The sequence below is a fragment of the Pelophylax lessonae genome, assembly GCF_965119305.1.
Source record: "Pelophylax lessonae genome assembly, chromosome: 11".
NCBI lineage: Eukaryota > Metazoa > Chordata > Amphibia > Anura > Ranidae > Pelophylax > Pelophylax lessonae.
The window spans coordinates 120,622,802-120,650,336 of record NC_138778.1 but is presented as its reverse complement, the minus strand read 5'-3'; the positions used below and the strand labels follow the sequence as shown (position 1 = coordinate 120,650,336).

The 27,535-nt window shown below is 45.6% G+C and overlaps 1 protein-coding gene across 1 annotated transcript in view; it reads right to left on the bottom strand.

Moving 5' to 3' along the window:
• Positions 1–27,317, bottom strand: part of DNAJC7 (DnaJ heat shock protein family (Hsp40) member C7) — a 178,448-nt gene extending 151,131 nt beyond the window's left edge. Inside the window, exon 1 of the mRNA XM_082271507.1 lies at positions 27,178–27,317. Within this exon, the coding sequence (XP_082127633.1) occupies positions 27,178–27,251 (74 nt within the window). The 5' untranslated portion in view covers positions 27,252–27,317. The remainder of the gene's footprint in view (positions 1–27,177) is intronic.
• Between the last annotated feature and the right edge of the window lie 218 nt (positions 27,318–27,535).

Sequence of the window (27,535 nt, the reverse complement as noted above, 5' to 3'; positions counted from 1 at the left end):
GTGGAGAGAGAAGAACCTTCTAGAACAGGGGTGGGGAACCTGCGGCCCGCAGGCCAAAATAATTGCGTCCCCCCCACACTGCTGAGCCTGTGTATGCCAGTGGAGCTGTCAGAACGGAGCCGATGTTTTCATTTATAGTTCCGGCTCCACCCTGACAGTTTGAGACACAGGCGGAGTGATATCGAATGCACTCCCCCTGCCTGTGAGGAGACAGACAGGAGACAGGTAGCATCGGCTTTTTCTTCATCCAGCTTAGCTCTTCTCTAGTCAGCATTTCCCATCAGAAGCGCACACACAGCAGTAGCCAGAGAATTACCACCCAGAAGTACCAGCCTGAGCCAGCAGTATCCAGAGAATTACCACCCAGAAGTACCAGCCTGAGCCAGCAGTACCCAGAGCATTACCACCTGAAGTACCAGCCTGAGCCAGCAGTACCCACAACAGTGCCATCCAGTAGTACCAGCCTGAGCCAGCAGTACCCACAACAGTGCCATCCAGTAGTACCAGCCTGAGCCAGCAGAACCCAAAGCAGTACCAGCCTGCGCCAGCAGTACCCAAAGCAGTACCAGCCTGCGCCAGCAGTACCCAAAGCAGTACCAGCCTGCGCCAGCAGTACCCAAAGCAGTACCAGCCAGCAGTACCCAAAGCAGTACCAGCCAGCAGTACCATCCATCAGTACCCACAGCACAGTACCAGCAAACAGTACCAGCCTAAGCCAGCAGTGCCCACAGCAGTACCAGCCAGCAGTGCCCACAGCAGTACCAGCCTGAACCAGCAAGCAGTACCCACAGCCATACACACAGCAGTACCATCCAGCAGTGTACCAGCCTAAGCCAGCAGTGCCCACAGCAGTACCAGCCAGCAGTGTACAAGCCTCAGCCAGCAGTGCCCATAGCAGTACCAGCCTGAACCAGCCAGCAGTACCCACAGCCATACCCACAGCAGTACCATCCAGCAGTGTACCAGCCTGAGCCAGCAGTACCCACAGCAGTACCAGCCAGTAGTACCCACAGCACAGTACCAGCATTACCCACAGCCATACCCACAGCAGTACCAGCCAGCAGTGTACCAGCCTGAGCTAGCAGTACCCGCCAGCTGTACCCACCAACAGAACCAGCCAACAGTACCCGCCATCAGGTAAAGTGCAGTGCATCTGTGTGAAAGCAGCATTAGGCCCCTTTCACACGATCGGTCTGATTATATTGTGGGGATTGCAGATTGTGTTTTGGGGGATTGAGGGGGAATACAGATTGCATATTTTTCAGGGGGAGATTACAGATTGTGTTTTGGGAAGTTGGGGGGTTGTAGATGTGTTTTTTGGGGGGTGAGGGATTTCATTGTGCTTTTTGGGGGGTAAGGGACTGCAGATTGTGTTTTGGGGATTGGGGATCGCAGATTGCATTGTGGGGATTGCAGATTGTGTTGAGGGCATTTGCAGACTGTGTAATGAGTATATGTGTGCCAATGAGCTTGTCTGTAAGTAAGCATGTGTGTGTCAGTGAGCTTGTGTTTTTGTATCTACCATGACAAAAACTTACACAGCTGCCATGCATTTTTTTTTTCAGGACTGCTTTGCATTCCCAGTCAGGACCAACTCAGAGGATAGTCGGTGCCAGGGAGGCGAAAGTGTTAACACACACTGGATAGTTAGTTATTAACCGCTTGCCGACCGCCGCAAGTAGATTTACTGCGGCGGTCAGCCCATGCCAGGCAGAGTGACGTTAATTAACGTCACTAGCCTGGGAGGGTCTGGGGAGCGAGCGCGCGCCCGCGGAGGCGCGCTCCCGCGCGGTCACGGACCCCCCCCGCGCGTGTGACTAGCGGACCCGATGTCTGCCGGTCACTCGGCGATCGTCGGGGGAGAGGGAGAATGTCAGGCAGCTTGTGTAAACAAGCCACCTGTCATTCTCCTCGGTGTAAAGACACTGATCACACGGATCTACTATGTAGATCCGTTGATCAGTGTCCTTACAGCTCAAGCCACAGCCAATCACAGTAGAAAGCACGCCCCTAGGGGGACACACAGCCCCTCCCTCCCAAATAAAGTTAACCCCTTCACTACCAGTGTATTTTTACAGTAACAGTGCAAATGTATAGCACTGATTACTGTAGAAATGTCACTGGTAACCCCAAAAGTGTCAAAAATGTCGGTCAAGGGTCCGATCTGTCCGCCGCAATACCGCAAAAAAAAAAAAAAAAAAAAAAAAAAATCGCAGATCGCCGCCATTACGCGTTAAAAAAAAAACAACAAAAATGACAAAAATCTTTCCCTTTGTTAGTAAACGCGATAACCTTTGCGCAAACCAATAAAAATACGCTTTTTGCGATTTTTTTTACCAAACATAGGTAGGATAAAACAAATTGGCCGAAAATGTTAAAAAATTTTGATTTTTACATTTTTTTGGGGGAATTTCATATAAAAAAATGTGAAAAATATTGCTATTTTTGCAAAATTGTCGCTCTTTTTTTGTTTATAGCGCGTGATCAAAAAAAAAAAAAATCGCACAGGTGATCAAATACCACCAAAAGAAAGCTCTGTTTGTGGGGAAAAAAGGACGTCAAATTCGTTTAGTTACAGCGTCGCACGACCGCGCAATTGTCCATTAAAGTCACACAGTGCCGAATCGCAAAATACCCCCTGGTCTTTTAGCAGGAAAATCCTCCGGGGCTTAAGTGGTTAAAACTATAAAAAGTGGTGTGACATCATATAAATAGGGACTACAAATTTTTGAGTTGATCATTTTGTATGGCCCCTGAATGATGTTATAAATATCCAAATGGCCCTTGGCAGAAAAAAAGGTTCCCCACCCCTGTTCTAGAAGAACAACAATCTGTGCAGCACTCCACCAATCAGGCCTGCATTATAGAGTGGCCAGATGGAAGCCACTCCTCAGTAAAAAGCACGACAGCCCACCTGGACTTTGCCAAAAGGCACCTGAAGGACTTTCAGAGCATGAGAAACGAAATTCTCTGGTCTGATCAAAGAGTGAACTGGAGGAAACCAGGCACTGCTTATCACCTGGCCAATACCATCCCTACAGTGAAGCATGGTGGTGGCAGCATCACGCTATGGGGATGTTTTTCAGTGGCAGGAACTGGGAGACTAGTCAGGATCGAGGGAAAGATGAATGCAGCAATGTACAGACATCCTTGATAAAAACCTGCTCCAGAGAACTCTGGACCTCAGATTGGGGCGAAGGTTCATCTTCCAATGGGACAACGACCCTAAGCACACAGCCAAGATAACAACTGGAGCGGCTATGGGACAACTCTGTGAATGTCCTTGAGTGGCCCAGCCAGAGCGCAGACTTGATCCCGATTGAACATCTTTGGAGAGATCTAAAAATGGCTTTGCACCAATGCTCCCCATTCAACCTGATGGAGCTTGAAAGCTGCTGCAAAGAAGAATGGGGGGAAACTGCCCAAAAATAAGTGTGCCAAGCTTGTAGCATCATACTCAAAAAGACTTGAGGCTGTAATTGGTGCCAACGGTGCTACAAATAAGTATTGAGCAAAGGCTGTTAATACTTATGTATATGGGATTTTTTTTTTTTTTATATTTAAACATTTTTCAAAGACTTTAAACCTCTTTCACAATGTCATTATGGGGTATTGTTTGTAGAATTTTTAGGAAAATAATTAATTTAATCCATATTGGAATAGGCTAATATGTGGAACAACAAAATGTGGAAAAAGTGAAGCACCGTGAATACTTTCCGGATGCATTGTCATAGGAGTGGCAAGGGTCATTTTAACAGATGACTTATGAAGCACTGTCCAATTCCACCGAGCTGCAGGAAGACTGACCGAACAGACATCAATTCTAGATCACTAAACAAACCCCTGAAGTGGATGGTCTCTTGCTGACAAGCGGTTTGCTTAGTCAAATAATGGCCAATGCCCAACAGACATCATCTAATAAACATTTATCAAAAGGTCTAATTATTTTGATGGTAAATGGATAATTGTAGAATCTTTTATGTGACGTTCTACTGAATTTAATAAAATATTTATTTATATTACTAGATTTGATTACACATTTGATGTCTGATATTTAGAACTGAACTTTGGGCAAAGTCAAAAAAGTCACATGATGCAGTCTATTATTAGCAATAACGCAGAAATATTTGTTTTCAGAGTCTCCCTGGAATAATACGTGTACTAGTTCAACCAACCAGAAGATCTGTTATTCTTCCACTTTCATAACAGAATGACAGCATTGTGCGTTCTACAGTTAAATCACACAGCAATGCTGGTACCCTGTGAACAAGGTAGTCTTTCATTGACATGTAGTTTTAAATGTATTTTCATTAAGCAGCAAACAAGTTTAAACTTAAAAAGGGCCAGTTTACACCGCATTCCTGTGTGATTCCCATGCTTTTCCCTGCAGTACAGTTTTCAGCCCATTCATTTGAATAGGCTGAAATTGCACAAATAGTAGTGGATACATTCATTTTGAAAAAGGCGCCCCACACAGTACAATGTGATATGGTGCCTGCAAACGTACTGCATTTGTGATGCCACTAAAATGTATTGACACCCATAGCAGATTGCAAAGGCAGCATGTTTTACCTGCTTCCCACCCAGCCTATAGAAAAATGACAGCCTGGCAGGAGCTCTCTTGTTCTGGGTGGATGTAATATGATGTCCACCCAGAACGGGCTGTGCTGCGGATCAATCTTTTACCCGCTATGTCCACCGGACACAGCATATGACAGATCACTGTGCAGTTGCCGGTACCATGGGATCGTTGTGCCCAATGACAGCAGATCACATGATAACTGTACATGATGGATGGCTTCCATTCATTGTGTACATTTGTGTTGCTCGCTGTAATTGGTCACAGTAATCACATGGTACAGACAGGGCCAATAATTTGGCCCTGTCTGTACCATATATAATTAGTTGTGGTCAAACACAGCTCATCACAATAGTAAATACTGAATATATTCATTTCATTCAGAAAAAAAAAAAGGTTGCATGTAACCGCGAAATCCACTGTTCTAAGCAATCAGTGTGTGAAAGAAAAAATCCTGATTACCTCCCTAGAGTAGAGTAAAGTGTTACTATGGTAAAATTGGGGCTTATTTACAAAAATTGAAAAGTTCAGACTCACTTCTTAGAAACCAATACGCTTCCAGGTTTTATTGCCAATGTTTAATACAACAAGCTGAGGTTAGAAGCAGATTGGCTACCATTTACAGCTGCACCAGGTTCTCAGCGCACCAGTTTTAGTAAATCTACCCCACTGTATTGCTATTGTCACAGTAGACAAAAAAAAAAAATTGAGAAATAATTATTTTTTTTTTTACACCTACTGTCACCAGCTACTGTTCCCGATCACTGCCACATTATATCATGACACTGTGCTGCATTGGTGACAGTGTGTTAGTACTGTAAAGTATTTTTGGGCATCAAGAAAAACGATGCAAAAAAAAACAAGCAAACATTCTTATGGGTACAGTGTTTGCATGATTGCGAAATGGTCATTCAAAGTGTGACAGCACTGAAATCTGAAAATTGGTCTGGGCAGGAAAGGGGGTGACAGTGACTGGTATTGTGGGAATCACACACAGAACACTTTTCCTAAACTGCTTTCTGGTGTAAATTGGAACTAAAATCTTAGGGCCGAACTTTCTCTCAAACTTCTGCCATCCTAATTGGCCAGCGCATGATGACACTCCAGCGCATGCGAAGAAATGCAGTCACCCTAGCACAATGCCAGCGTGCTGGAATGTACACTGAGCTGCGCATGCGCAGCTCAGTGTACATACTACAAGGGATGGCAAAGTGGCACGTCTGAAATAAAATGCCTGCCTGTTCGCAATTTTTTTCCCCCTCAACTTTAATTACACTTTAAGGCCCAATTCACATAGGAAATTTTTAAAGCTGCTTTTACCAGCATCAGACATTTTTTTTTTTTGCAACTTAAAAACGCCTCTCTATGTTATTCTATGTGTCCAAGCACACATCGGCCTTTAGGTACTGTAAGTGGCATAAGCGTTTTCAAGCTGCAAAATAAAAAAAACCCAGGGCCAGCGTGTTCTGAAGACCAGTGTTACAGCTCTAAAAACATCTGACACAGGTTAACGCTGAATAAAGCGTTAAGCAGTTTTTTTTTTTTTTAAGTCAAAATCAATGGTTCTCTATGAGAGTCATCTTAACTGATCAGACTTTTATCTCATTGATTTGAATGGAAGTTGCACCCAAGGCAAATCCTCATGATCCCACTTGTGGCATGCAAAGTCTGGAGCCACTAGAATGACCGGAATCCCTTCTGCCTAAATCCTGCACAAGAGTCGTGGCAGAAGTTTGAGAGGACTGGAACTAATCAGTCAGCCCACCTTAGAATGCCGACTACCTACTGAGCTGCCAGGACCCTTCTTGTGCCCCCTTGGTGGTTGACAGACCACGGCTTTGGCATTGTCTGAAAGAATTTGTACCAGACAATAACTCCACAAAGGATAATGCTTCTTTCCTATGGCAAAGCAGAGGAAGCACTGGTGACTGCCACATATTGGAATGTGAAGGTAAGCATCCTTGATGTCGTTAGAGGCAAGAAAATCCTCCTGATGCGAATGGACTCCATCCTGAACTTCTGTACCCACACAAAGCAGTTCAGTGCCTTGAGGTCCAGGACTGGACACACCTTGCCTTCCTTCCTGGGAACTGTTAACAGGTTTGAGCAAAAACCCTGAAAAAATTCCTAAGTCGGAACCGGGACAATCACCCCTTGAAGCAACAGGTTTAGTACAGCCCCAAACAGACCCTTTAAGCTGTCCAGGGACAGTTGCAAGTTGGAAGGAAAGAACCTTGCCAGGGGACAAGAGCGAAGCTCGATCGTGTAGCCGGACCGAATAACTTTGTGAACCCACTTGTCTTGTACCAGGGAAGAACATGGGTCCGGAAACCAGCAAAGACGACCCCCGATACGGGTGAGAGTGCACCTTCATGCTGAAGGAGCCTGGTCCGTCAGTGTCAGATTTGTCCGCTACAATGTCGCAGTCCTGCTAAAAATCGCTGACATTACTGATAAAAACAAAAAAAATAATAAAAAGTCCAAAAATCTATCCCGTAGTTTGTATACGCTATAACTTTTGCACAATACGGTTTTTGGGATTTTTTTACCAAAATATGTAGCAGAGTACAAATTGGCCTAAACTGATAATAAAAAAATGTTTTTAATTTTTTTTTTATTGGGAATGTTCTATAGCAGAAAGTAAAAAATGTTTTTTTCAAAATTGTCGCTTTTTTTTGTGTATAGCGCAAAATCCAAAAACTGCAGAGGTGATCAAATACCACCAAAGGAAAGCTCTATTTGTGGGAAAAAAAGGACATTGGATGTATTTGGGTAAAGCACTGCATGACCGCGCAATTGTTAAAGTAACGCAGTTCAGAATCGCAAAAAATGACCTGGTCATTAAGGGGGTAAAACCTTCCAGAGCTGAAGCGGTTAAGGAAGGGGGGGGGGGGGAATCAATGCCTGTGTATTTAGGGGAAAAGGGTGATCAGTGATTGACTGCATTTCATTTAAAAAACATACACCTGGAAATGGGTGAGTAGGTAGGAGGGTAGATGATGCAGGGTTTGTGCTAATGAGGTCAGCTGCTCAACTCCTTCCTGTGTCATGAAGTAAGGCAGAAGTAATAGATACGTTTGGGAAACATCCATGAAGGTAAGTGTGTGTAGAATTAACGGAAAGCGGTTTTATTTTTGCAAAAGAAGCAATTTAATGCTATATTTATATTGGTACATAGGGGAGCTGGAATTTAGACCATCCTATCCTTTACAGCCAAGGAAGCTGCTTCTGTTTAAATTGCAACTTCCATGGTGCTGCACATGATCAGTTAGGACACCAGCAATTTGATGGTTTGACAGTTTGGTTGAGGACACAAGAAAAATGTGACAGTGAGCAATCCAGGATTGTAACTGTTTTTTGAAACCATTAAATCAATGGGTTTAGTTCCAATTTTTAATTTACTACTGTTTGGGTGCTCTGGGCTTCAGCAAGAAGCAAGTTGTTAGGGGTAAAGTTCCAGTTTAAGCAGGTTTGCATTCCACACAGGTCTATGGAAATGCAAAATCCACTTGAAGTAGTAAAATGCAAAGCTGGTCAACACCGGCATGAAGGTCTGTTTCACATGGGCTTCAGCTTATACAAGAACAGTGTGAACAGCAAGCTTTGACAAATCTTAGTAGGGGTGCCAATCTGAACAAGCTTCAAAAAGTGCTTAAGCCTGGTAGCAGCTTGTTAAGTAGTACAGGACCCTTTTTCTAAGTCGGAGCGACTTGTGTCGTTCCTATTAGAACGGGTCCTGTACTGTTCAATGGCGAGCGACCCACCGCAACTTGTCAGGCGACCAAGTCGCCTGACAAGTCGCGCTAGTGTGAATGGACCCTAAAGCGATTGTAAAGTCTTGTTTAAAATAAATAAAACAAACAACAAAAATGTTATACTTACCTGCTCTGTGCAGTTGGTTTTTCACAGTGGCCCAGATCCTCCTTTTCTCGAGTCCCTCTTCTGTGCTCCTGGCCCCTCCCTCCTGTTGAGTGCCCCCACAGCAAGCAGCTTGCTATGGGGCACCGAGCCGAGTAACCGCTCCCTGTGTCCATTCAGATACAGAGCCTTGGCCCCCCCCCTCTGATTGGCTGACTGACTGACAGCAAACCAATTGCGCTGCAGTCTCAACCAACGAGGAGTGGAGTCCCAGGCAGTCGAGTCTCTCCTGCAACATTGCTGGATCAAGATGGGCTCAAACAAGTATTAGGGGGGCTGCTGCACACAGAAGGTTTTTTTATCTTAATGCATAGAATGCCTTTACAATCCCTTTAAGGCCTGCCACCAGTATATATATATATATATATATATATATATATATATATATATATATATATATATATATATATATATATATATATATATATATACACACACACACACTGCGGAAGTACAGCATAAGTGCCAGTTCACACATAATGCGATGTCAGACACTGCTCTGCAAATCACATGTGATGTCTGTGTGATGCAAATTCAGCCATACAGATTGTATGCCAAAGTCACACAGGACCCTTTTTTTGGTCTGCACCAGAATCGGATCACATAGGTGTTCACACCCATGCGATCCAATTCACGTCTGAACTGACAGTTTGCACTGTGATATGCAAACTGATCTGGGGGTGTCGTTAACTTCGTATTGACACCCCAAGCGATTTGCATATGGCAGTGTGAACTGCCTGCGAGTCAAGTGTGATGCGGGAAATAATGGACTTTCCTTAACGAAATTTAAAAAAATATTCTTAACAACCTCCCGTCTTAAATAACTATGGCTACAGCGCGGGCTCACATTGCCAGGAGGGCATCTATGGACGTCCTCCCATTATCACGCTTCCCGCGCACCCCCTGCAGCGCGCATTGGCACGGATCTGTGATCACCATGTCCTTCGGACACAGCTGACCTCAGATCGGGATAAACAGCTAATCGCTGCGGCTCTTTACCATGTGATCCGCTGTGTCCAATCACAGCTGATCCCAGTGTAAACATGATTTGCCAGTTATAGGCAGTCCTCTCCTCACACTGACAGCGTGTGAGGAGAGGAAAGCCAATAACCGGATAATCGACACAGAGAACATCTAAACTGATATTCAGGGCACTGATCATTAGTGTCCCGATTATCAATGCAGCCCCAACGGTCCCCAAAACTGCTGCCAATCAGTGCCCATCAGAGATGTGCAAACGCAGCTCAAGAGATTTAGCAATGCAATTTAGCAAAGTCCTCTTAACCCGGCCAATGACAGAAGCCAGCTGCATGAAGATGTCAGCGGGCAGCAGGGAGTTCTAGGCATGGTTCATCGCTGGATTCAAGGCAAGTATAGTTCCGCTTTATGGTGTGGATGCTGAAGTCGGCTCCCTAAGCGAGCAGCCAGGAAAAGAGACTCCCACTTGCCGACTGGCCCATATTAAAAAAAAAAAAATACGTAATTTTTATTGGTAGCTAGCTGCCATAACACCGGTATTTTTTTACTATGGCTGATTTGTTTTCGGATAAAAGTGGTCACGTAGGCGGATTTGCTGCGGGATCACTTTTAGAAGAGAGGGGTGCCCCCATGGGTGGATTTGCTGCGGGATCACTTTCAGAATCGAGAGAGGGGTGCCCGATCCGGAAGCGATCTGATGCACCCGTTCGCTGGGCATGATGAAAAGGGAGGCCACAATGGCCGCCACAATGGCCGCCACTCGTCTCTGTGCCCTAGGAGGACCGGAGCGACGTCACTTACGGTTCTCAAGGCCATAGCAAATTTTTTTGTTTAAAGCAAGTTAAACATTTTATTTATTTTTTTGCTTTTAAAAGGTAAATGAGAGATTTGGGGTCTTTTTGATCCCAGATCTCTCAAAGACGTATCTTCTTTTACAAGGGATGTTTAAATCTGATAAAAAAAATAAAGCAAAGGCATATGTCGTGCAAGCATATGTAAAGGGTGTTCAAATCATACGTGAGGTATCGCAAATGTTAGAGAGAGCAGTAATTCTCTCTAACTCTAAACCATTAACTTCTACAAATTCTTAAGTACTGTCGTTTGTTGCCATTTCATGAGCGGGTGCAATTTTAAAGCATGACATGTTCAGTATCTATTTACTTGGTGTAACATCATCTTTCACCTTATACAAAAAAATTGAGGTAAATAGTGTTTTTTTTTTTTATTTATTAAAGTGTATTTTTTTCAAAAGAAATTAAGTTTGAAAGATCGCTGTACTAATACTGTGTGACATAAAATATTGCAACGATCGCCATTTTATTCTGTAGGGTCTCTGCTAACAAAATAAAAAAATATATGGATTGGGAGTTCTAAGTAAATTTTCTAGCAAAAATTACTGATTTAAAAGCTTCAGAAAAGGCTTGGTCTTAAAGGGGTTAACAGAGGCTTCAGTGCTGTAGAGCAGTGTTTCTACCTTTTTTCAGTCAAGACATCCTATTAAAATTATGGACCATCTCGAGGCACCGAATTCAAAAATGTAAAACTAATTCTAATAGTTTTACAAACTGCAGCAACATCCACATGTAGGACTCCCCATGTTGGAGGCATTTATTCTTCCAAAGAAAATGCACCTTTGCAATTGGTACTGACTAGTATTCCAGCGTTTCTCTTTTCATTGATTTTTTCCCCATCACTGTGCTCATGTGATCCCAGTGCTGACATAGACGGCAGGGGAGGGTCAAAAAAGGATGCTGTGCAGATGACCGACATCCTCCTCATCAACTGATGTAATTGGTTGTAGGTCATAATGGTGTACAATGAAAACCCGTGGCTTTATGTAACTATAAGGCAGCCTTCATCCACTTACTCACTTGTATAGTTTTTGGGCAATTTGTAGGCATTTTGCCAAGGCACTCTGGTTGAAAAAGGCTGCCATAGAGAACCCTACTGAATTATCAGGCTAACCGAGACCAAGGAAGTTATTAGTACTGTTTGTAATGAAGTATGCTTGAATATAATGGTGACGATGATGTAATACCAGCCTCTGAACAGTAGAACAGTACAGTGTGGGCAAATCGTCTGCTTGTTTTCCCACTTTTGGAGGTGTTCCTACAACTTTATTTCCTACTTCAGATGACCTCTTTGTCCTACTCCATCACCACCCCACCTCTAGGGGCTGTCAAACAAATGAATACAGAGGCATTCAGGGCACTGTCCCCAACCACTGTCCAAAATCACTAGCATGTGCTTTAACTGGAACTCCATCCACATATACCTATATAAATTCTAAAAGAGAAACAGTTGGCTCTTATCAGGTGTGTTTAATGTTCAGATTGGTCCTGTTAGAATTTATTCCTAGCAATACACACCAAGCTGAGCATGTACAGCTTACCCCCATGGCTCTGTTCTATCAGGAGATATATTGGGGACAGTGGAAAAAGGGGAGATTCAGAGAAGACAGGATCAAACAGCCCTTTTACACAATGCAGAGGATCAACCCCTTAGGTGACAGCCTTGGAAGGGTCTGGAGAAGCCATGGAGAACATTTTGTGGTGGGTCAGTGATGGTCTGGCGAGGCATATCCATGGAGGGACGCACAGATCTCTACAGGCTAGACAATGGCACCCTGACTACCATTAGGTATTGGGATGATATCCTTGGACCCATTGTCAGACCCTATGCTGGTGAAGTGGGTCCTGGGGTCGCCCTGGTGCACAACAATGCCTGGTCTCATGTGGCGAGAGTATGCAGTCAGTTCTTGGAGGATGAAGGAATTGATACCATTGAATGGCCCCCATGCTCACCTGACCTAAATCCAATAGAACACCTCTGGGACATTATGTTTCAGTCCATCCGAAGCTGCCAGGTTGCACCTCAGTCTGTTCAGGAGCTCAGTGATGCCCTGGTACAGATCTGGGAGGAAATACCCCAGGACACCATCTGTCGCCTCATGAGTATGCCCCGACGTTGTCAGGCATGCATACAAGCACGTGGGGGTCATACAAACTACTGAGTACCATTTTGAGTTGCTGTAATGAAATTTCAGCAAAATGAACTAGCCTGCTGCATCATTTTTTCACTTTGATTTTCAGGGTGTCTTTGAATTCAGCCCTCTGTAGGTTGATCATTTAATTGCCATAGAAAAACCTGGCATCCTTTTGTTCCTAACATATTTCCCAGTCAATCTCAGTGTAGAGATAACTAGCATGATATTTTTCTCCATTGATATCTGATGTGTTTTCAAAGTGTCCTCCCCTCCCCAGTGTAATCTGACAGCAGGACTCTGCACTGTCAGAATACACTGATTGACAAAAGTTTTCTAGTGTGTCACCTTAACAGAAATCAATCCAACAATCAATTTCTGCAGAACAGGGGGGCGGCCAAATATAGATCAAAGTTTGGCTGCTGCCAGTGACAAGCTTTATTTTAACTTTAAACTGTTCATTTAGACGAAACTGGATCAATTATTATTATTATACAGGATTTATATAGCGCCAACAGTTTGCGCAGCGCTTAACAAAATGAAGGCAGACATTACAGTTAACTACAATTTGGAACAAAAGGAATCGGAGGGCCCTGCTCGTTAGAGCTTACAATCTAAAAAGGGGGGGTCAATTGATAAAAAAGGCAATAGCTGTGGGGGGATGAGCTGATGGAGCAAGTGAAACAGTGTTATTAGTTAGTAGCCAGATAGGCTTCTTTAAAGAGAAGGGTTTTCAGGGATCGTCTAAAGATGGATAGATTAGGGGACAGTCGGACAGATTGGGGTAGAGAGTTCCAAAGAATGGGAGAAACATAGAAACGTACATAGAAACATAGAATGTGTCGGCAGACAAGAACCATTTGGCCCATCTAGTCTGCCCAATATATCTGAATCCTATGAATAGTCCCTGGCCCTATCTTGTATGAAGGATAGCCTTATGCCTATCCCATGCATGCTTAAACTCCTTCACTGTATTTGCAGCTACCACTTCTGCAGGAAGGTTATTCCATGCATCCACTACTCTCTCAGTAAAGTAATACTTCCTCATATTACTTTTAAACCTTTGCCCCTCTAATTTAAAACAGTGTCCTCTTGTGGTAGTTTTTCTTCTTTTAAATATGCTCTCCTCCTTTACCGAGTTGATTCCCTTTATGTATTTAAAAGTTTCTATCATATCCCCTCTGTCTCTTCTTTCTTCCAAGCTATACATGTTAAGGTCCTTTAACCTTTCCTGGTAAGTTTTTTCCTGCAATCCATGTACTAGTTTAGTAGCTCTTCTCTGAACTCTCTTTAGAGTATCTATATCCTTCTGGAGATATGGCCTCCAGTACTGCGCAGAAATCCTGGAGGCAAGCATGGGAAGAGGTGACAAGGGAGCTAGAGAGCAGGAGGACCGAAGAGAGCGGCTTGGTTGATATTTTGAGATCAGGTTAGTGATGTAGCTGGGGGCAGAGTTGTGGATGGCTTTGTAAACTATTGTTAGCACTTTGAATTTTATTCGTTGTGTGAGTGGAAGCCAGTGAAGGGATTGGCAGAGAGGGTTGGAGGACACTGAACAGTTGGTAAGGTGGATAAGTCTTGCAGCAGCATTCATTATGGATTGAAGGGGGGATAATCTATGCAGGGGTAATCCAATGAGGAGGGAGTTGCAATAGTTGAGGCGAGAGATAACCAGGGCGTGAATTAAAAGCTTGGTGGTGTCATTGGTTAAAAAGGTCCATATTCTAGCGATGTTGCGGAGGTTAAGGCGGCATGATTTGGTCAGGGATTGGATGTGAGCCTGAAAGGACAGTGCAGAGTCCAGGGTTACCCCTAGCACCCTGGCATGTGTGGAAGGACTAATAATTGTTCCATTGATCTTGACAGAGAATTCCGGGGAAGGGGCACGTAGAGGAGGAAATATTATGAGCTCGGTTTTAGATAGATTCAGTTTGAGGAAGTGGTGAGACATCCAGGCTATGTCTATTAGTAGATCAGTGATGTGGGAGGAGACTGATGGGGTGAGCTGAGGGGTAGAGAGGTAGATTTGGATGTCATCAGCATAGAAATGGTAGTGGAAGCCATGGGAGGCTATTAGCTGACCCAGGGAGGAGGTATAGATTGAGAATAGTAGCGGTCCAAGGACAGAACCTTGGGGGACCCTAACAGTAAGAGGAGTTGCAGAGGAGTAAGTGGAATTGTAAGTGACACTGAAGGTGCGGTGAGATAGGTAAGATTTGAACCAATGGAGAGCACAGCCACGGAGACCGAGCAAACTGAGTTTTTTGAGAAGGAGGGGGTGGTCAACAGTATCAAATGCAGCAGAGAGGTCCAAGAGTAAGAGTATTGATTAGTGACCATTGGTTTTTGCTGTTAGTAAGTCATTTGTAAGTTAACTATTTCCTTCAAATACATGGGGCTGCTGTCAGTGCTGCATAAACTGTATTTAGTACCATATACATACAGTATACAAGGTGGTGTTTCAGCAGCAGTACAGGTCTTCCCCTTCCACTCCCAGAACAAAATTGATTTGGGCAGTGCAGCTCAGCCATTCACAGGAAGCTTTCTATTTTATAAATGAATACAAGGCTTCCTCTAACTGGCTGAGGTGGAGAGAAGGGCAGATGATGTGATGAGCTCACCCTCAGCCAGAGGAAAGCTTTTTTCATTCAGAAAACACAAAGCTCCCTGTGAAGCTTTGAGCCCAACTCAATTTTATTCCAGGAGTGGAATGAGAAGTCTCCACATCACAGAACACAGCGCTGTATACTGCTGATGCTACATTTAGTCTTACAGCAACTGCCTAGATTAGTAAAGGAAAAAAATATCAGGGGTTCCTCAAGACCTGAACAAATAAATCTTAGAAGAGGTGTTGTAAAGCTCGGAAGCCAGGGGGTGAGGGAACATATTCCCACCATGGTGCCCTGAAAAAAACTTAATTGAATAATCGACAACTTATCGATTATAAAAATAGTTGAGCTGCTCTGTGCAAAACCATCGCACAAAGAAGGCAAGTATAACATGTTTGTTGTTTATAAAAAAATAAAATCATTTTAGAGACGCTGTGCAGGGAAGATCATCATCTGAACCCAGAAAAGGTGGAGGTAGATATACTGGAGGTAATAGGAGGTAATATAAGGTATTACAATTACATTTAAAGTAAACTTTTACTAGTATTGTGTATTTAAAATGAGCATATCCATAAAGAAAAAATTCTTCACTTTTAGTTCTACTTTAATATAAAAGATTTATATCGCCCTTCATACATAGCTTTAGGTCTGACTACTAGTTTAAATGCACATATCCTACTTCTGGTTGTATGGTTGTGGGGGTCTGCCTAGAGAGAGGGGACCACTCCAGTGAGGATCAGAGGGATACAGGAGCAAGCTAGCCGATGCAGGAACAAGTGTAAAGAGGGTGCCAGTGTGTGGACCCTGAAGAGCAAAGAGGGTGCCAGTGAGAGGACCCTAAAGTGCAGAGGGGGTTCCTAGTGAGAGGACCCTGAAGTGCAGAGGGGGTTCCTAGTGAGAGGACCCTGAAGTGCAGAGGGGGTTCCTAGTGAGAGGACCCTGAAGTGCAGAGGGGGTTCCTAGTGAGAGGACCCTGAAGTGCAGAGGGGGTTCCTAGTGAGAGGACCCTGAAGTGCAGAGGGGGTTCCTAGTGAGAGGACCCTGAAGTGCAGAGGGGGTTCCTAGTGAGAGGACCCTGAAGTGCAGAGGGGGTTCCTAGTGAGAGGACCCTGAAGTGCAGAGGGGGTTCCTAGTGAGAGGACCCTGAAGTGCAGAGGGGGTTCCTAGTGAGAGGACCCTGAAGTGCAGAAGGGGTTCCTAGTGAGAGGACCCTGAAGTGCAGAGGGGGTTCCTAGTGAGAGGACCCTGAAGTGCAGAGGGGGTTCCTAGTGAGAGGACCCTGAAGTGCAGAGGGGGTTCCTAGTGAGAGGACCCTGAAGTGCAGAGGGGGTTCCTAGTGAGAGGACCCTGAAGTGCAGAAGGGGTTCCTAGTGAGAGGACCCTGAAGTGCAGAAGGGGTTCCTAGTGAGAGGACCCTGAAGTGCAGAAGGGGTTCCTAGTGAGAGGACCCTGAAGTGCATAGGGGGTTCCTAGTGAGAGGACCCTGAAGTGCAGAGGGGGTTCCTAGTGAGAGGACCCTGAAGTGCAGAGGGGGTGCCTAGTGAGAGGACCCTGAAGTGCAGAGGGGGTGCCTAGTGAGAGGACCCTGAAGTGCAGAGGGGGTTCCTAGTGAGAGGACCCTGAAGTGCAGAGGGGGTTCCTAGTGAGAGGACCCTGAAGTGCAGAGGGGGTGCCTAGTGAGAGGACCCTGAAGTGCAGAGGGGGTGCCTAGTGAGAGGACCCTGAAGTGTAGAGGGGGTGCCTAGTGAGAGGACCCTGAAGTGTAGAGGGGGTGCCTAGTGAGAGGACCCTGAAGTGTAGAGGGGGTGCCTAGTGAGAGGACCCTGAAGTGCAGAAGGGGTTCCTAGTGAGAGGACCTTGAAGTGCAGAGGGGGTTCCTAGTGAGAGGACCCTGAAGTGCAGAGGGGGTTCCTAGTGAGAGGACCCTGAAGTGCAGAGGGGGTTCCTAGTGAGAGGACCCTGAAGTGCAGAGGGGGTTCCTAGTGAGAGGACCCTGAAGTGCAGAAGGGGTTCCTAGTGAGAGGACCCTGAAGTGCAGAAGGGGTTCCTAGTGAGAGGACCCTGAAGTGCAGAAGGGGTTCCTAGTGAGAGGACCCTGAAGTGCAGAAGGGGTTCCTAGTGAGAGGACCCTGAAGTGTAGAGGGGGTGCCTAGTGAGAGGACCCTGAAGTGCAGAAGGGGTTCCTAGTGAGAGGACCCTGAAGTGCAGAGGGGGTTCCTAGTGAGAGGACCCTGAAGTGCAGAAGGGGTTCCTAGTGAGAGGACCCTGAAGTGCAGAGGGGGTTCCTAGTGAGAGGACCCTGAAGTGCAGAGGGGGTTCCTAGTGAGAGGACCCTGAAGTGCAGAGGGGGTGCCTAGTGAGAGGACCCTGAAGTGCAGAGGGGGTGCCTAGTGAGAGGACCCTGAAGTGCAGAGGGGGTTCCTAGTGAGAGGACCCTGAAGTGCAGAGGGGGTGCCTAGTGAGAGGACCCTGAAATGTAGAGGGGGTGCCTAGTGAGAGGACCCTGAAGTGTAGAGGGGGTGCCTAGTGAGAGGACCCTGAAGTGTAGAGGGGGTGCCTAGTGAGAGGACCCTGAAGTGCAGAAGGGGTTCCTAGTGAGAGGACCTTGAAGTGCAGAGGGGGTTCCTAGTGAGAGGACCCTGAAGTGCAGAGGGGGTTCCTAGTGAGAGGACCCTGAAGTGCAGAGGGGGTTCCTAGTGAGAGGACCCTGAAGTGCAGAAGGGGTTCCTAGTGAGAGGACCCTGAAGTGCAGAAGGGGTTCCTAGTGAGAGGACCCTGAAGTGCAGAAGGGGTTCCTAGTGAGAGGACCCTGAAGTGCAGAAGGGGTTCCTAGTGAGAGGACCCTGAAGTGCAGAAGGGGTTCCTAGTGAGAGGACCCTGAAGTGCAGAAGGGGTTCCTAGTGAGAGGACCCTGAAGTGCAGAAGGGGTTCCTAGTGAGAGGACCCTGAAGTGCAGAGGGGGTTCCTAGTGAGAGGACCCTGAAGTGCAGAGGGGGTTCCTAGTGAGAGGACCCTGAAGTGCAGAGGGGGTGCCTAGTGAGAGGACACTGAAGTGCAGAGGGGGTGCCTAGTGAGAGGACCCTGAAGTGCAGAGGGGGTTCCTAGTGAGAGGACCCTGAAGTGCAGAGGGGGTGCCTAGTGAGAGGACCCTGAAGTGTAGAGGGGGTGCCTAGTGAGAGGACCCTGAAGTGTAGAGGGGGTGCCTAGTGAGAGGACCCTGAAGTGTAGAGGGGGTGCCTAGTGAGAGGACCCTGAAGTGTAGAAGGGGTGCCTAGTGAGAGGACCCTGAAGTGTAGAGGGGGTGCCTAGTGAGAGGACCCTGAAGTGTAGAGGGGGTGCCTAGTGAGAGGACCCTGAAGTGTAGAGGGGGTGCCTAGTGAGAGGACCCTGAAGTGCAGAGGGGGTGCCTAGTGAGAGGACACTGAAGTGCAGAGGGGGTGCCTAGTGAGAGGACCCTGAAGTGCAGAGGGGGTTCCTAGTGAGAGGACCCTGAAGTGCAGAGGGGGTGCCTAGTGAGAGGACCCTGAAGTGTAGAGGGGGTGCCTAGTGAGAGGACCCTGAAGTGTAGAGGGGGTGCCTAGTGAGAGGACCCTGAAGTGTAGAGGGGGTGCCTAGTGAGAGGACCCTGAAGTGTAGAGGGGGTGCCTAGTGAGAGGACCCTGAAGTGTAGAAGGGGTGCCTAGTGAGAGGACCCTGAAGTGCAGAGGGGGTGCCTAGTGAGAGGACACTGAAGTGCAGAGGGGGTGCCTAGTGAGAGGACCCTGAAGTGCAGAGGGGGTTCCTAGTGAGAGGACCCTGAAGTGCAGAGGGGGTGCCTAGTGAGAGGACCCTGAAGTGTAGAGGGGGTGCCTAGTGAGAGGACCCTGAAGTGTAGAGGGGGTGCCTAGTGAGAGGACCCTGAAGTGTAGAGGGGGTGCCTAGTGAGAGGACCCTGAAGTGTAGAGGGGGTGCCTAGTGAGAGGACCCTGAAGTGTAGAGGGGGTGCCTAGTGAGAGGACCCTGAAGTGTAGAGGGGGTGCCTAGTGAGAGGACCCTGAAGTGTAGAGGGGGTGCCTAGTGAGAGGACCCTGAAGTGTAGAGGGGGTGCCTAGTGAGAGGACCCTGAAGTACAGAGTGGGCGCCAGCGGTTGGGCCCTGAAGTGTTAAAGTGTACAGTGTTGAGAGTTGCAGAAGCTGTATACGGAGGCTACCTCAGTCAGCAAGGACTGGAGGGATCAGTGTTCAGGACTTTTGAGCTAACCAGAGTGTCAGAAGTCAAGTTCAAGTACAGTAAGTCAGTGTTTTTCAAGCGCCAGCAAGCGTTGGTTTGCATCCAGACGGCGTCAAGACAGCGCTGAAAAGGCATTTTTCTCCAAAGTGTCCCATTTGTACCTAGTTGAGCCAGAGGAGTATCCCACTCATTCCCTTCACCCAACCCCAATATCAAATAAACCAAAGATGCCGGAATGGTTATTGTCTCCAATCTCAGCTTAAATGGGCTAAAGGTGTCATCGGTAACCACGGCAAACCCACATCAGGCCAATGCCTGGTAATCCTGCTACACCTACATACTATATATATATATATATATATATATATATATATATATATATATATATATATATATAATGAAAATAATAATTTCATTTATTATATGAATAATTCACAAGTCAAACTGCTGAAAGGGTAGTGTTATGTGCAGAAAATGTAATCCCTAAAAATGAAATGTATATTAGAATGAATAGGATAGATATTCATTATTTATTTTTTAGGGATGGCAAATCCTCCCCTCCTGTCGATTACCTCCCGTGATGGAAAGCTGGAGTGCAGCATCCATGGGGCCTCTGAAGGTACTGCCCATCAGTGGATGCGGTCTCTCACTGGTGATGTCAGTTCCTGTATTTTTTTTAACCCCATTAGGACCGGTGATACAAAAAAAAAAAAAACATGCTGCTGCTGCTGTTACTAAACGTCTTAGGCCTGGCTCACACCTATGCATTATTTTGGTGCTTTTTGCAGAAACGCACTACAGTTCATTTAACATGATTTCCTATGGAACAGTTCACATCTATGCTTTTTAGCTGCTGTGTATTTGGAAAGGTTGATTACATTTTTTAATGCAAAACAATGCTTTTTTGGTTCAATAGACTTAAATGGAGAAGCTGCAGAATAACATGTAGTGCATTTTTACTGCTATTTGCACTTTTTAAAACGTCCCAACAACAAATTGGTAGAAAAAAAAACATAAAGAATGCAAATCGCAGCAAAATCGCATGTTCAAAAACACACAGCAAAAAACACTGCAGAAATGGATCAAAAGCAAACTGTATAGGTGTAACCCCAGCCTTTATGCTGGACGAGATGATAAGAAAAATCTTTGTACATTTCGCTGAACGAAAGAATGTCCTTTGAAAATTTCACTTGCTTTTACCATTCAGTTTTAAAATGAATGTCATTTCTGAATGAAAACCACATACACTGTCTGAAAATTCCTTGGACCAAGACATTTTTTTTTCTCTCCCTTCAAATTTTTCCATCACTGTGATTGAAAACAAATGTCGATTTGACCCCCACTAACGATTAGAAAACCAAACAAATGTTCTTAACATTTTTTTGAAGGAAGACATTGTTTTTGTATGGCCAGCATAAGTGACAGCACACGCAGGGAGGTTTTATCAATCCACCTGCCTATGACAAGGGAGTCCATCATACATAATATAATACAGTTCTGTCTGAAAATCAGCAAAACAGTCTTCTTTAAATAAAAATTTTTATCTGAGTCGGATGATATTATTTAGTGATAATGCCATCAGATAGCAGCAATCTGAGCATATGAGTTAGTATTGAACATGCCAATCCTAGAATTTGCTAACATAGAAAATTATTGGAAGATTGGGAAGGAAGGATTTTCCGGCACATAGATTCTTTAAAAAGTAATAATTTTATTCAAATTCCATAACACAAACATAATACTAAAAAAAAAAACACATAAACACAAACAAGACATGAAAATGCTAATTAAAATTGACTGAAACCATAATAGGCTAAAAACAGTCAAAGTGAGTAACATGCATGATTATATCGAGTAGAACTGCTGCATAATAGAATGCTATTGGTCACAAATTGCGACTATATGTACATTTTTATAATACTTAAAGAATGGTGACAAAAAGTAGTAGTTCGATTGCTCAAATTGCTCTACATGTTTCGCCTCATAAAGAAGCTTCGTCTGGAGCCTGCTTGTAATCAGCATGGATAATTCTGTATATTTATTATGCAGGACAAACGTCACCGCAAAGGCATGGTAGTGAGTAAGGAAGGGACATTCATGGATAGGTACAGAGCTCGATATAACAAGGAAGAGATTAGTCCAGGGTTAGTAATGCCTGGGGGCCACCAAACATAGCACTATGAAGGCATATCTCCATACAATTGATGGAAAAAAGAAAGGCCAGCTAAATATACCAGCAGATATTGCGGCGGTTCCCCATCCGGAGTGGACATCATGGAGGTTTAGGACAGAGCTGATACAAGGACATTGATACATCAATATCTGCTGGTATATTTAGCTGGCCTTTCTTTTTTCCATCAATTGTATGGAGATATGCCTTCATAGTGCTATGTTTGGTGGCCCCCAGGCTTTACTAACCCTGGACTAATCTCTTCCTTGTTATATCGAGCTCTGTACCTATCCATGAATGTCCCTTCCTTACTCACTACCATGCCTTTGCGGTGACGTTTGTCCTGCATAATAAATATACAGAATTATCCATGCTGATTACAAGCAGGCTCCAGACGAAGCTTCTTTATGAGGCGAAACATGTAGAGCAATTTGAGCAATCGAACTACTACTTTTTGTCACCATTCTTTAAGTATTATATAAATGTACATATAGTGGCAAATTGTGACCAATAGCATTCTATTATGCATGATTATATCGAGTAGAACTGCTGCATGTTACTAACTTTGACTGTTTTTAGCCTATTATGGTTTCAGTCAATTTTAATTAGCATTTTCATGTCTTGTTTGTGTTTATGTGTTTTTTTTTTTAGTATTATGTTTGTGTTATGGAATTTGAATAAAATTATTACTTTTTAAAGAATCTATGTGCCGGAAAATCCTTCCTTCCCAATCTTCCAATAATTTTCTGAGTCGGATGATATTTACCAGATTCAACCTTAAAGGATAAGCTCACCTTTAAAAAAAAACAAAAACATCCGTTTTTTGGGTGGAACATGTAACATGTTCCCACTGCAGGAGCAGCTGCCTGCCTCGCTGCATAGAATGACAGCTAGTGGGATATCCGCCCAGCCGCATCATTCATTCACAGAATTCTGTGAATGTAAAACTACGAGTCCCGACAGCCTTTGTAGCTGTTGGCTTGTAGTTCCCAATGAACTACCACGGTGCTGTTGAGCACCATGGTCATTCATTCTCTTTGTCAGAGTGAATCTGCCTGCCTGTACAAGGTATGAGCACACAGTCTGCAAGAGCTCTGCTGATCGCTCGTGCAATACTTTCTAGGCTCCTGGTAAAAAAAAAAGAAAGAAATTGTGTATTATATTTTATATATATATATATACACATATACACATACACACACTTTTACACGCAAAGAAATGCACATTTATTTATTTTTTTTTTAAAGAGGTGAACTTCTCCTTTAACCACTTGCCGACCGCCGCAAGTGCACATTCTGCGGCAGTCAGCCCCTCCTGGGCAAAGTGACGTACCGGTACGTCACTCGCCCGCGAGACAATAGGGGGCGAGCGTGCGCCGCCGGAGGCGCGCTCCCACCCGCACTCGTTCCCCCACATCCCCCCGCGAGTGACCGGCAGCTCCGATGTCCGCCAGTCACTCGCGATCTCCCGCTGGAGAGGGAGAAAGGCAGGCGGCTACTGTAAACAAAGCCGCCTGTCATTCTCCCTGATGTAACAGCAGAGACTACACGATCCTGCTATGTAGGATCGTATGTCTCTGTGGTTGCATCACAAGCCACACCCCTTTACAGTTAGAATCACGCCCCTAGGGACACACTTAACCCCTGGATCTCTAATACAGTTAACCCCTTCCCTGCAGTGTCATTTTTACAGTAACAGTGCATATGTATAGCACTGATTACTGTAGTAATGTCACTGGTACCCCCAAAAGTGTCAAAAATGTCAGTCAGGGGTCTGATCTGTTTGCCGCAATAAAATCGCAGATTGCCGCCATTATTAGTAAAAAAATAAAAAAAAATGAGAAATCTTTCCCGTAGTTAGTAAACGCAATAACTTTTGGGCAAACCAATCAAAATCCGCTCTTTTTTTTTTTGTTTATAGCGCAAAAAGTAAAAATCGCACAGGTGATCAAATACCACTAAAATAAAGCTTTATTTGTGGGGAAAAAAAGACGTCAATTTCATTTGGGTACAGCGTTGCACGACCACGCAATTGTCCGTTAAATTCATGCAGTGCCGAATCGCAAAATAGGCCCTGGTCTTTGAGCAGCCAAATCCTCCGGGGGCTTAAGTGGTTAAAGCCAAACTAAGAGCCCAAACTCATGGTTGTACACCCTTCCATATACCCAATGAAGTAACTGGTCTCCGATGATACACAGATTAAACAATTCCTCCTACATATGTTGTACTTGTCAATCTGCAATCTACTTTCCGCTTACACTCTGCAGAGCTGATTGGAGGGAAGAGACAAACCCCCCTTCACACAGAAACAGAGCTGAGGCTGTCAATCAGCTTGAGGTCTCTCCCGTTACCATTTTTCTCTTGGTGTCAGGAAAACTTGTCAGAAGTGATTCATGCTGATAGCAGAGGAATAAAGCAGCAGACAGCAATGACACTTATTGCTCTGTATAGAGACAGGTACACAATATAGAGGGATATGCTTTGTTCATATTTTATGTCGGAGGTTTACAACTACTATAAATATATTTTTCTATGAACACGGGATATAAATCCACTTTGTATGCACTAAATGCGTTTACAAACCTTGTAAATGTAGCAGTGACCTGGCCTGTGAAGAGCTATGAACCCCATCCTCTATAGGCTGCATGAAGAAAACAGGAGGGGGCGGAGACAAGACCAGTCCCCCTGCCCAAGGCTAGAGTGCAGAGCTGTGGGAGGGGCCCAACGGGCTCCTGTCAGAAGACTACAGGAGGGGGCGGAGACAAGACCAGTCACCCTGCACATGGATAGAGCACAGAGCTGTGGGAGGGGCCCAACAGTCTCCTGTCAGAAGACTACAGGAGGGGGCGGAGACAAGACCAGTCACCCTGCACATGGATAGAGCACAGAGCTGTGGGAGGGGCCCAACAGTCTCCTGTCAGAAGACTACAGGATGGGGCGGAGACAAGACCAGTCACCCTACACATGGATAGAGCACAGAGCTGTGGGAGGGGCCCAACACTCTCCTGTCAGAAGACTACAGGAGGGGGCGGAGACAAGACCAGTCACCCTACACATGGATAGAGCACAGAGCTGTGGGAGGGGCCCAACAGTCTCCTGTCAGAAGACTACCGGAGGGGGCGGAGACAAGACCAGTCACCCTGCACATGGATAGAGCACAGAGCTGTGGGAGGGGCCCAACAGTCTCCTGTCAGAATGCTACAGGAGGGGGCGGAGACAAGACCAGTCACCCTGCACATGGATAGAGCACAGAGCTGTGGGAGGGGCCCAACAGTCTCCTGTCAGAAGACTACAGGAGGGGGCGGAGACAAGACCAGTCACCCTGCACATGGATAGAGAACAGAGCTGGGGGAGGGGCCCAACAGTCTCCTGTCAGAAGACTACAGGAGGGGGCGGAGACAAGGCCAGTCACCCTGCACAAAGAGAGAGAGCAGCAGTAAGTGATCTTTGTTCCAGGGAATCTCACAGTTCCTGCACACATCTGGAATTACAGAGCACACCAAGCTTCCAGAATCCACGACGACTGGCTATACAAATGATTCCTCTCTTTAGTGTTCTCTTCGATCTGTGGGCGGTCTCTCTGTGCCATCATATAGGACGCAGAGCTATGAACCCTGTATTGTACCTGAGAAGGTGAGCATGCGACCATGGCTGAAAGAACCTTGAAAAGATCGCTCTGCTGGTTGTTAGGTTACTAAACCCACAACAGTTAAATCAGTGTGTATATGCATTAAAACATGCTTCTTATACTCACTGAGGATCCTGCACATTGTGTAAAATAGCTGTTTAATCCTGTCTTCTCTGATCCTTCCCCTCTTCCACAGTCCCTTATCCATCTGCTGATGGTACAGAGCCCTAGGAGGCACTCTGCACATGCTCAGCTTGGTGTGTATTGCTAGAGTTTTCTTTTTTTTTTTTTTGGGGGGGGGGGCATGTGACTGGCACAGGTCCAGGAGAATGAAAACTTCTACAAACTTTACCTGACACTGAGAGAAGTCATAAGACTGCTATTAGGAAAAGGTATTTAGGAGTTTATATTTACTAAAACAATTACATTTCCACGTTCTGTGTACTGTGGGAGAGCAGATATAGTGAATGCAGGCTCCTGGGTTTAGTAACACTTTAAGGGTCCGTTCAGTTTTTTTTATCAGGTTCTCATCAGCTGTACATCAGTTATTTTTTTTTGTTTTTTTACATCCACTACCAATGCAAAAATTGATGCTAAATGGACGGTTTGTCCATTTACATCCATTTCTGGTCAGTTCTTGATCCGTTCCATAAAAACAGAATGTAAACTAATGTAAATAGACGATCATCTGTTTTTTCAAAGAGATGTATTGATGTCTATTTTTCATCTGTTAACGGATTGATGAAAAACAGACAAATGAAATGCCGGTGTGAAAGGGGCCTAAGAATTATACCTGCACCTCTATACTTGAAAGGGCAGTTAACCCTTGCAATGCTGGATAGGGGGGCACTTCAAAGGTAGATTTTATCTTTTTCCTAGAGTTCAACTTTAAGGGTCCTTTCACTTGGGCTTTCTGCTCAGCAGACTCAGTTTTGCTCAGCAGGGATTGATCAGTCGATCCCCGTTAAGCAGACGGATGACAGCCCCATCTCCACTCTGTGTGCAGAGACAGATCTGTCAAAGCCCTGCTCTCCTCTATGGGAGACTGCCTGTCTGGTTTTATCATATCGGAACCTCCCCACAGATGGAGAATAGGGTTTCCATCCTTATGGATTTCATGGACAGGATCGGATAGCAGCGGGTGTCAGCGGAGATGTCACTGCTGACATCTGCTGTCCATAGGGATGCATGGAGCATCCGGTCCACCCGAAAAACTGACAGGCAGACCTGATGGGAAAACCCGCGTGAAAGGGGCCTTAAGGGAAATCCGTCATTTAGTAGTGTACATATCCAGGCATTTCTAAGTGCCAAAATATCAATGCAATGTTGTGCCACGTGCACCAAATTACATGACCCTCTTCCAGCCTGCCCCAGCATCCTTAAAACAGTTTGGAATGCAGGGAGAGGGGCAGGTAGAATCGGTAAATCCACGGTCACATGATCAGCCACCGGTCCCACCAGCTACTGATCTGAAGCCTGGACTGAGCACATGTGGCCTATGACGGCTCAAACTCTGTGCGCTCCACAGCTGCTCAGAAACGCGTAGGCATAAAAACCCACCCTTTTGCCCCCACGTGTGAGCTTGGCGGTGGTACAAGGATATGTGGCAGTTTCTACGAACGTCCATCACTGTGCGCCAAAATAACCCCGTACTTACGCCAATGTTGTAAATGGTAAAAATTGTTGTAAAGTGTACACTATGATCAGGGTTGGGTAAATATGGCGGACGTGTATGGCCAGGTTATCATTCAATAGTCGTGTGACACGCAGATGTTTGATGCGAAAAGCGTTAAATAATCGCGCTGATAGAAAATGTCGCATTTTTCGCTGTTTAGGCGTTTGGTGTTGGGTATAAAATAAAAATGGCCCCTCAGCACACTGCCATAAGGAGCACACACTGTACCACAATGGCTACACTATGGGGTATGACACTCTCCTATACTATACATGGAGAGCTCTGTACTCTCAGCACCTCATAGGAGGGTGACTCTGAGCACTGCGGCACACACCATGCAGGATCTCCCCCGGCCTCCACATAACATGCCGCCCCCTGTCCTCCCGGGTAACCCATCCACATGTCATCCCCGGCCCTTCTGCCTCTACCTCTCCCGCTCCTCTGCGCTCTTCTCCGGCTCCACAGGCGCCATCATCACGTCGCAATCCACCGTTGCCGCCATCTTACCGCCGGCTTCGAAGGGAAGGAGAAAGAGACGCGACTTCCGGGTCCTCCGAGCCGAGGCTAGTGCCAGTGCTACCCAGCGATACCAGCGAGAGGAGGCTGGGAGAGAGCGAACGGACCGCGACCGGAAGACTACAGCCGAGTGAGCTACCGAAAACCCCAACTTGCCGAATTCTCCAACTACGTTACTTCCGGTGTGTGTGCACCAGGAATATTACTAAAGGGCGACGCCGCTTCCAATTTTCCGCAAAGAATTTACTGACTGTTTCCATAGTGAAGAGA